The sequence below is a fragment of the Protobothrops mucrosquamatus genome, unplaced genomic scaffold, assembly GCF_001527695.2.
Source record: "Protobothrops mucrosquamatus isolate PMUCROS unplaced genomic scaffold, P.Mucros_1.0 scaffold2350, whole genome shotgun sequence".
NCBI lineage: Eukaryota > Metazoa > Chordata > Lepidosauria > Squamata > Viperidae > Protobothrops > Protobothrops mucrosquamatus.
The window spans coordinates 180,305-191,622 of NW_015388430.1; the positions used below are offsets into that span (position 1 = coordinate 180,305).

Consider the following 11,318-nt stretch of genomic DNA (forward strand, 5'->3'; position numbering starts at 1 on the left):
ACCCCCACAGGCATCCCTCCCCACCAGCAACATCAAAGTGACCATGCCCACCTTGGCCAACCCACCCAGTCTGCCATGACCATCACAGCCACGCCCACCCAGTGGGCCATGCCCACCTGGCACCCAGCAATAAATAAGTGGATTTTGGGTTGCAGTTTGGGCACTTGGTCTCTAAAAGGTTCGCCATCACTGTATTAATGTGTTCATTTGACACCTTTGTCAGCATTCTTCTGAACCAAAGAAATCCTGTTTTTTGCAAGGCCTATCAGGAAATACTCCCTCCACACTGAATCATAGAATCATAGGCCTAGAAGGGATCTTGGTGGCAGCATCATGCTATGGGGATGTTTTTCAGCAGCAGGAACTGGGAATTTGGTCAGGATTGAGGGAAAGCTGAATGGAGCAAAGTACAGGGATATCCACAATGAAAACCTCTTCCACAGCACTCAGAACCTCAGACTGGGCCAAAGGTTCATTTTCCAACATGACAACGATCCCAAGCACACAGCCAAGACAGGAGTGGCTTAGGGACAACTCTGTGAATGTCCCAGAGTGGCCCAGCCAGCACCCTGACTTGAAGCCTATTGTAGATCTCTGGAGGGATCTGAAACTTGGCTGCCTGCCGACCGTCGTTATCCAACTTGAGTGACCTTGAGAGGATTTGCAAGGAAGAATGGAGGAAAATCCTCCAATCCAGGTGTGCAAAGCTTGTTGTGTCATACCCCAAGAGACTCAAGGCTGTAATTGATGCCAAAGTGCTTCAACAAAGTACTGAGTGAAGGGTCTGGATACTTATACTAATGTGATATTTCAGTTTTTTCTTTTTAATAAATTTACAGATATTTCTAAAATTCTGTTTTCATTTTGTCGTTATGGGGTACTGAGTGTAGATTAATGAGGAAAAAAAATTGAATTTCAGCAGGCTGCAGCATAACAAAATTGGCAAAAGTGAAGGGGGGAGTCTGAATATTTTCTGAATGCACTGTATATATTAAAGCACACAGTGAAGGTCCTATACTGTATGGCTTCAGAAATGTATATTTCCCCAGGCTCAATTGATCACATCCCAGTACACTGCAGAATGTACAAATCTTTATCATTGTTATCTCTGTGACACTTTTTCTTTGGCTTCTTTGCTTTTGCTTATCAACTTTTAGCTTTGAGATGCTAGATTCAAAGAAACAGGGAGATAAGAAAACTTTCGTTTGCTTTATCTTATCTTGTCCTTCCTCACCCTCATCCAATATGCAAGCCTACATTACAGGGCTGTGGGAAAAAAATGATACAGTCACAGTGCCTTCAAATGAACCAATATTTATTTACACACTGCTGCTGTGTTAGTCAGGCAGGATCTCAATCAAGGGAAAACCTTTACTTTAGAGAGTTAGGAATGAATCAGCTCATATTTGTTCACAATAACACAACTGGCTTGTCGGCATCCATCCTTCCAAGGTGGGTAAAATGAGGATCCAGATTGTTGGGGGCAATATGGTGACTCTGTAAACCGCTTAGAGAGGGCTGTAAAGCACTATGAAGTGGTATACAAGTCTAAGGGCTATTGCTATCTCCTAATGACTAACTGCTAAACAACTTAAGATCTGCTTTAAGAGATTTTATATATATTTTTCTGACCATAAGGCTACATAAAAAAATAATATCTAGGTTTTTTTTTTTCTGAATAAGGTCAAGCTGGTGCACATCATTCTCATTTTAACCTTAAACACTTTAAAATGAGAATATCAATTCTGCCTTTTAGGCTGCTTTTACTGTCTATTCCTTCAGTTTGTTCTAAACTAGGTTTTTATGTGGAAAGTATCATTTGAAATGAATAAACTGAAGTCCCACTCTGTGAGGATGTTTTGGAAAAAATGATCATGCTGCCTTTCAGGTACCAAACATTACTGCAAGATTTTAATAACATGAGAGCATACATGAAAATATAAACAAACACTAGGAAGTTTACAGCAGAAGACAGCACATCTTGTATATATATCTTGGAATTCAGAAATGTTTGGACATTTTTCCCACGCTTACTGAAAACACATATATCAAAAAGAAGACAAGACAAGACTCCCAAAATAATTTAGACTGTATTCTGTTTAAAGGAATCCAGAAAGATGAATTAGCTAATCGTTCTTCTGCCTATTAAGGACATACCTAATTTTCACAGGGACACCTAAACCCTGGATGAACTGGTACAAGAAGAAAAAGAAGGTTCCTATAGATACAGGTTTTGGGGGTTTTTTTAAGAAGAGAAGCTGCCAAGTTGTCAAGATTTTCTGGAAATTTCCTTAATTCTCAACAGACTCTGTTGCCAAGTAGGAAGAAGCTGAAGGGAGATGCCTGGGAAAGATCAAGGATAGGATATGAGAAAAAAAATGAAATCCACAGTGAATGGACACCTGACAGAGCACTGGTGGTGATGGAGGCAATTTATTAATACTGATAAGGGCTGCTAATTAATTCATCAATACTATCAGGGATGCTTGGAAGTCATGTGGTAGCCTTTTACACTTGGTCCTTGACCTACAGCCCCATCACTTAACAATTGTATGAAATTATGATGAACTTCTCTGGGGATTGGGCGGCACGATGGTTCAGCGGTTAAGATGCTGAGCTTGTCAGCTAGAAAGCCGGCAGCCCAGATTTGAGACATGAGCACCACAGAACAGTATGGGCTCCCGTCCTCACCACAGCTCCCGCCAACCTAGCAGTTTGAAAGCATGTAAGTGCAAGTAGATAAATAGGTACCACTTTGGGGGGGAAGGGAACAGTGCTCTATGACATCATGCTGGCCACATGACTGTGGAAATGTCTTCGGACAGCATTGCTGGCTCAATGGTCTTGAAACGGAGGTGAGGACCGACCCCCACAGTCAGCAATGACTAGCTGAGTAAAATCCTCAGGACTCCTCAGGGGGAGGGCAGGATCTTATGCCTGAATGATATGACAATGAAGGGATGGTTGATAGCAATAGCAATAAGCACTTAGACGGATATACCGCCCCATATCGCTTTACAGCACTCTCTGGGCAGTTTGCAATGTCAGCGTATTGCCCCCCACAATCTGGGTCCTCATTTTACTGACCTCGGAAGGATGGAAGGTTGAGTCACCCTCGAGCCCCATCAGGATCAAACTCCAAGTTAGGCTGCAATACTGCGTTCTAACCACTGTGCCTCCAGGGCCCTTGATGGTTGTTTCTGTATTAGATTTCATGAATTCTTATGCAAGATGCTTTCGTAAGCTGCTTTCAAAGCCACTGGGGCTATAAAATAGATATCAATTTTTTTCATTTTAAAAATCTACTATCCCAATAAGGTTTATCTATCACAATATTCTTCGCTGAAATGAAGTTTTGACTGGAGTCCGCAATCAGCTGATTAAGCAATCAAAGTTATACAAGCTGTAAAAATTCAGAAATGCTACGTATGAAAAACAAAGAGTTGTACCAATATCCAGATGTTTCAAATCTGGTCCCTGCCAGCAACCATAATCTAAAGCAGCAACTACACACACTGTATTTAATCATTTTTTCCCTACCCCACAGGAGATGCAATCAAAGCAATTTGTTAAGCCTTTTCTCTTCCAAATGGGAAAGCAACAAGCTTGTGTGCAGACCATCCCTTTTGCACACATACTAGCACACATCAAGGCAAGTGATTAAAGAGAAGGTTCTTTCAATGGTTCAAGGGAGTTTATTATTAGGGCAACAAGATAATTTTGGGGGAATGGGGAAAGGAGAGAGAGAGAAAATAATTGCCTTTACTCCATACGCACAATATATTTACTCTGCATTTGCAATAATCAATGTACAGTACAAGAATGATTTGCATCCAAATGCTACAGTGAGGGTGCAAACATATAATCTAGGGATATGCATAGCTTGACAGCATCCCTTTGATGGCCCCAAGAGTTCCTTCCCCAGAATGTGTGAGACTGACATTTTCAGTCTTCTTCTCTTTTTCAGTTAGGGTGGAAAATGAGTGCCAAATGCTATGGAAATACTTAACATGAGCATTTGATCCCTAAAATCCCCCAACAAAACAAAACAAAATCTGCCCCTGCTCACTTCTGAAATACCAATTTGGTACTATGGTATGTCGCTTAAAGTGTCACAGTTACAGGAGTTCTATACTCCTTTGTCACAAGGGTCAGTTGTTCCTATCAAGTATTGCATCTAGCCATCCATCTGTCACTGTCTCCCTTCCCATTTTTCCCAGAAAAAATAATTGTCCAAAGGCTCTTGAAGACATGTCCATCAGCATGCCCACCAAAGCACTTCCTTGCTATGAAGAAGCTGCCCACTCATGTATTAGAACAAATCTCAGGAATTGCAGAGCTCAGGAATTTTATACACATATACTGTACACATATTTAATTTTAGCAATTCTTTCACAAACTTTGAGTCTGGATACTGATGTCTGTTAAGCCAGTCTCTTCCAGTTCTAATTTTCATTTAAAATATAGGCATTGATCAGCATTTGAAAAGAAAGTCAGACTTCTTCCAACTTGCAAAATAATCATTACAACTTAATGATACAAAGAACACTCATAATCTCTACTTCCAATAATTTTTTAAAGATGATAATACAGTGATTAATTCAACAATGTCTGTAACTCTGATTTCTTTCTCTCAATCACCTAACAATCAAGTAACCTCAATGAAGAGTTCAGCTGCAAGGATGTTTAAATTTGTTTTGTGAATCACCAGAAATAAAGCTGAGAACCACTATGGCTAAAGCAATCATCTCTAAATAAAATCAGTACAATAAACGAAACCTAAAATATCAATAAATCATCTTCTGTTGACCTTTATGTTTCAAACTCAAGAAGCATCACCATGTTAAAGCTCTGCATTTACTGCAGCAGTAAAAACAAAACAAATTTAAAAACCACAACTGTTCAATGCTCTGTTCATTCTGAATGTGGACAATCACAGAATTTATGTTACCCTGAATAACTATGAACTATGAAAAGTCAAGGCTGTCCATATTGCAAAGTTATTGAGTGGATTTCCTGAGACAAATTAAGTCACAAATGTCACTGTTTGATACAGGCACTTCAGCTGCTGAAAACATTTCTAAGAAGTGTGCTTGGGAAATGGAGGTTATGGAATACAAGAGGGGCTTACAGCATTGACTTTACTGTCAGGTGCAAGCAAACAGATCCACACATGCAGAGTTCAAGCTAATACTTCATCATATTCTGCTTATTACACAGAAATCTCCCCAGACTGCTTGCTTTCTCTTGGGAATAGAAAGATAAGACTCTATGGAGCTGGGATAGGGTGTGGGTGGTCAGTCCCGGACCTCTTGTGGTTGCACAACAATTCAAGGCTGTGTTAGCAACCTGCCTTGAGTCCACCTGCCTGCCTAGCTGGGTACTAGAATGATTCAAAGCCTTACGGAATCAAAGTGACAATAGATCTGTAGCAACCAAACAAGGCAGTGAGGATAAGTATTTCCTTAACTCACAACTACAATCTAGTTAGCCAATATTAAAGCTATGAGAGAGAGAGAGAGAGACAGACAGACAGACAGACAGACAGACAGAGGGGTCAGGACGAGAAGGTAACATACCTTGTGACAAGTTTCAGTTTTAATTTCTTTGAGAGCGCGTTCGGAAAACACACATCCACAGTTACGTAGGAAGCAAAAGCTGAGAAAACCAAAGGAAAAGATTAAGTAGATTGAACACATAGGTCTTAGTCCGGCTAAATCAGTGGCTCCCAACCTTTTCTATACCCCGCACCCCTAGAACGCTTCTGATATATTCTCGCACCCTTTACAAATGTTCGAAATAAAGGCAATGAATTATGCACATACACTATAATTTTGAAAACTCAAGTTTTCGCACTCCCTGGAATATTGTCTCGCACCCCCGGTTGGGAACCCCTGAGCTAAAGCAACTCTGACTAGAAGAGCAATCCTATACAGGTAGTCCTCAAATTATGACCACAACTGAGCCCAAAATTTCTGTTGCTAAATGAGACATTTGTTAAGTGAGTTTGGCCCCATTTTACGACCTTGCTTGCCACAGTTGTTAAGTGAATCACTACAGCTGTTAAGTTAGTAACAGGGTTGTTAAGTGAATCTGGCTTCCCAATTAACTTTGTCAGGTCAGAAAAGGTGATACCATGACCCCAGGACACTGCAACCGTCCTAAGTATGAGTCAGTTGCCAAAGCATCTGAATTCAGAAAGAAGTCACTTCTTTCATTCCATTGTAACTTTGAATGGTCATTAAATGAATTGTTGTAAGTCGACGACTACCTGTATATTTTAAGCTAGTAACAAGACCTACAGAATTCATGCATACTTATTTCTATGAAAACATGTATGGGATTCACACTGCAGATAATGTGACACAGGCTAATTTTTAATCAATACACTATTTGTTTCAAAGATATCCTAGTTGCAATGTTGTATACTCCTTGTTAGGAATTAAATCTTGTTGCGAGGCTGAATTTTCTAAGCAAATCTCTGACCAGCAACAATTGGCAGATGGAGTAGGGAAGTTGTATCCTATTGCAGCAAAATTTTCCCCAGAGCTTACTGAACAGACAAAACAAGGGAATATTACTCCCACACTCCATTTTAATATGGTGCAGGCATAATATAAATAATGCTCATATTCTTACCAGATGAAGTTTCTGGGAAATCAAATATGAACACTATTTTTAAAAATATTTTCAACAAGCTTAATCAACTACTTGCTTTTGAAAAGTATGGCTTTTGGTGCATGATCAACTCAGAAACTTTTACTTTCTATTTGCATTCAGAAAAAATATTTTATGTTTTTGGCAAAACCACCAGTTGATCTTTCTGTACTTCCCAGAATACTTGTGTAGTTAACATAGGTTAATATGTGGTAATATGAATCTTTTAAGAAAAAAAAACATTGCAAGACTACAATATTTGCTGTTGCGTTTCAGTACACTAATAAACACCAGTGCCTCTTTACTTCCATCAACATGGATGTTTTTTTAGATTTAACATTTTCTTTGCCAATTGTTAAAATATTGGGTAACAGATAGATCCAGACATTTCAGACCTAAGCCTGTAAGTCATTCTTGGATGAGATTCACAAACATTCATCAATAAATTTGATTTCTCCAATAATGTAAAGATTTTGATAATGGTTTGTATTTGCAAAAAAGCTCTATTGAATACACTGAGAGATAACTGTACAGCAACAAGTTCTAAGGCTGCCATAAACAACCTACTGTAAATACTAAAGACTGCACAATAATATGTTATGTTTGGCTTACAGTGAAGGGAAAGGGGGGAGGGGTTAACAAGGATATGAATAAGGGACAGCCAAGCATGATAGCATTTTCCAGGACCTAACAGTAAAACCAGTGAGAATGGTGCTAACTGCCGCATATGTTTATTTCTGAAAAAGTGTATTCAAAAGTAATTGGGAATCTGGCAGTTTTTTATGTTTGTGAGAACAGAAAGACGCAGGAAGGGGGGAAAATGTAAGATCACCTTCAGTGTGTATTTTCTGACTCATTTGGAGTTTCTAATTTATATCTACATTACTCTTCATTTTAACACACAATTGTATAATTAGATAATCAATTTCATAATTTATACTACTGATAATAAATGATCTGCATTTGCCTTGAAGCCGTTTGGTGTTATATTACAGGGTTTTTTTAAACTATGCTCCATGGAGTTCATAAGAGACTAAAGACAAAAGATGAATAGAAGAAGAGAGTTCACTCAAGTACAACCAATTTCCCAGTTTATTAATTTTGCTCCTTCTCTAGCAGTTCCAGAATTCCTTTAATATAATTTTTTAATTAAAAAATAATCCAATCAAACCCGTCAAGCGAACAATTGGCTATTTAGTGCAATCATTGTGGTTTTTGTTGTGTACATTAGAGGAATTTCTACCTGACAGAATTAGAACTTTCAATCATTGTTTAAAAATATCATGATAGATGTTTTCTGAATTGGAACAGAGATGGAGAGAGGCAATTGTGTCTCAATTCACCCCACTGGGTAGAGTCCTTAGTGCTCTCTGAGTTTGGTTGTTCGTTGTCTCTACCTTTTAATCAGGATTCCATGCGTCATTCAAACAAATCTTACCACAGATTTGTACACAAGCAATTTCATATTAACAGTTTTATACTTAATTTTTTTCTAATGATATCTGACATGGAATATTGTTTTTCACAGGGATATTATTTTCACTCAGCTATTTATTACTACCTCATCAAACACTTGGAGTCATACATAATCATATTTTTTTGCATTTGTATGTATTACTTCTATTAAACAGTTTTTATAACATTGGCATTCACTTACACTTTATATCTTCTATTTTCATAGTTTGGAAGATCATGGAACAGAACAAGCAATCTTTTTATGAAAAAGGCCACACTTAAAAAAGGGCAGCAAAGCATATGATTTATAACCTAATTAAAATGGACATACTTACCGATGCCTTCCATTCATTTCCAATCCAACTACAGGGCAAATAAAACGTGCACTTTGGATATCAGCATATTTATCTCCTTTTGTATTACCCTTATCACCAGTCCAAGCTGGATTGTCTGAGAGATTCAATTCTATGACATTCTGCAAGAAATGAACAATACGTTATATAACTTGATTTGACACTATGATAAAGGAAGTATCATCTAAATTGGAAGACAACAGTAGAGTATGAAAAATACAAATATTCTAGAACAAAATATATAGGATATATATGCAAGCAGGCAGTTTCTGGCAAGTGAGTGACATCACACTTAATAGAAAGCATTCTATGTTCCTGATGATGTGCTATGGCTTCAGCATTGCTAGGAGTGATTCTAATATATAGTACAGCTTTTAGGATCACCTCCCTTTTCTTTCAGCAAGTTAAGAAAGGGATAATAGAACTGTTTCTAACTTCAGGCCAAGTCTGAAGCGGGACTGGCCTAGGGGAATTTTTAGAAGGGTTTTATTCATATTTTAATTAGACAACATTTAAATATTTCTTTTTAATTAATTTTAAATTTTGTAATTGTTTTTGATGTATTTTTAAATTGATTGTCAGCCGCCCTGAGTCCGCAAGGAGAAGGGCGGGATATAAATTCAATAAATAATAATAATAATAATAATAATAAGACAATGTCTGTGGGAAACAGGCAGTTTCTGGTGATAAAAGCATTTTTCTTGAATTAGGTTAAACAACATCAATGGACCTTTATAAGTTTAAAAGGGTCTGATTCTGGAAAAAAGTATGAGAGAAAGAGAAAAATCAGTCTTTACAGGAAGAATTATGACTGTGTTTAGGCATAAGAAGCAAAAAGAAGGCAGCATAGGTAAAAAGCAGCAGCCTGACAGTATATATTTACGTCACAGAAGCAAAAAAGAAACATGTTGGTGTTTGTTTTTGGAAGAAAATGCATCTCACATATCCCCATTTTTTAAATAAAAAAACATACTGCATAAATAAGATGCTTCAGAGTTTCATTAATATCAAGGAAGTTTATGTCAAGAAAATAAAGAGGAATTTTGTGGCTGTCTGCTTAACTTGTATATTATAATCATTAACATGTATTTTAAACATGTTAACATACCTTAATACTCTTGATATGGGATGCAGCTTCCACAAGGACTTTATCGGAAGATTTATCCAGCAAAAATTCAATGACTCCATCTTTGTTGTAAAGTCTATAGCAAAAAATATATGATGAAAAATAGGTTAACTTTCTAATTCAAACTTATTCAAAACATGTGACTTTGTCTGAAAAAGAATTTAAAGTGTAATCTTACCTGCCAAGTTCACAAGCTACTATAGGTCGGTTTAATTTTTCTTGACTTAGAGTGCAATAGTACCATTGGGCTACTAATTCTGCATTTTTGTCAACCTGAGGAATATGACAAATTATATACAGTTTTAGAAAAAGAAATATTGTTAAATTCAAAATCTTTCTACTTACATGTAATTTTTTTGCCCCATTTGGATTTGCAAAGGTGTCCTATACACGGAAAAATTAGGGTTTGGTCAACTAAACTACATATATACTTCTTTATTGGAAGTCTAAGTAACACAGAATAGATATTACTGTGTGCCATGATCTATGTAGATTTTCTTTCTCCAAGACTATACTGGCTTTTTTAGTTGCTGCTTCACATCATACCAGTTACTTTCAGAAGGCTACATTTCTACTTTATAAGCATAAAATGATTTTTTATTTTATTATGAAATATTTATACCTCCCTACTCTTCGTGACCCTGGCAGCACCCAGATAAAAACACAGAGAGTATTAACACTGTAGTAAAAAACAAAACAAAACAAGTGGCACAAACCAAGCAACAAGCAGCAAACCCATTATACCTAGAAAGGGGCTTCAATCACCCTCACAAAAATGAAGTAACCACAGAAATAAGCAAAAACCCACAACATAATGTATTTCTGTGCTTATTTCATCATGCTTATTCGAGTCAAAACTGAGTCTGGCTGCCGACACAGCGACAAGTATATGCTCATCTGGATATTTGTAATATTGAAGAACAAGTTATAATCTCACATTTTGAGTTGGTGAAAAGCCTTACCCCATTTCAACGCTTACTCTGACATGGCCTTTTTCTATCTTGTGGCCAACCTCCTCGAATATTTGAAATTATGTGGATACATTCATACATACATACATATCAATCACGTAAAAACAAACATAGTATAATAATCTGATCATAATGGAATATGCTCCCCTGACAGCCTGGGTATAGCAAATCCCACCCACACGTCCTCATTAAAAAGAAAAGCTTGCCGTTTTAATCAAACCGACTCCTAGCTCCCTCTTTATTTCTGGAATTACTTTTCCCATAAGCAAGTTAACGTTATGAAACTCGATGAAACTCCTGTCTGCTATAGTAGTGGATCTATCTAGGCCACCATTTCTCTATTCCGGGACGGAACACACCACCAGCCGGAGCTCTCCTTTCTCACCCCGGCCTCACCTTCTCCACCTTACGAGGGCCCTTCACCAGCTCGTGCCGCTTCGGGATGGTTCCTCCATCGCAACCCATTTCGCCTTCAACTTGCTTTCTGTAAGTTCCGGGTTGCCAAGCAGAAAGAGTCTTCCGGTCAGATGACCCGAGCTTTCCGGCGCAGAACGGCGCAGAACGGCGACATAGCGGGCAAGGCGTGATGACGTTTGCAGTTATGTTACTCGGGTAACCTAGTAACGAAGCGGCTTCCCAAGGCGGAAGTTTCTCCTTGGGCCTGTATTCGCACTGAGACACAAATTAGACAACCACACGTTACTCTAGGGCAGGGGTAGGCAACCTTGGCTCTTTTATGACTCATGAACTTCAATT

General features: G+C 38.0%; 1 protein-coding gene across 1 annotated transcript in view; it reads right to left on the reverse strand.

Moving 5' to 3' along the window:
• RTF2 (replication termination factor 2) overlaps positions 1-11,081 on the reverse strand; it is a 51,797-nt gene extending 40,716 nt beyond the window's left edge. Inside the window, exons 1-5 of the mRNA XM_015824780.1 lie at positions 10,959-11,081; positions 9,770-9,864; positions 9,574-9,667; positions 8,448-8,587; positions 5,580-5,658 (exon numbers count right to left, since the gene is read on the reverse strand). Of these exons, the coding sequence (XP_015680266.1) occupies positions 5,580-5,658; positions 8,448-8,587; positions 9,574-9,667; positions 9,770-9,864; positions 10,959-11,027 (477 nt within the window). The 5' untranslated portion in view covers positions 11,028-11,081. The remainder of the gene's footprint in view (positions 1-5,579; positions 5,659-8,447; positions 8,588-9,573; positions 9,668-9,769; positions 9,865-10,958) is intronic.
• Positions 11,082-11,318: the final 237 nt, after the last annotated feature.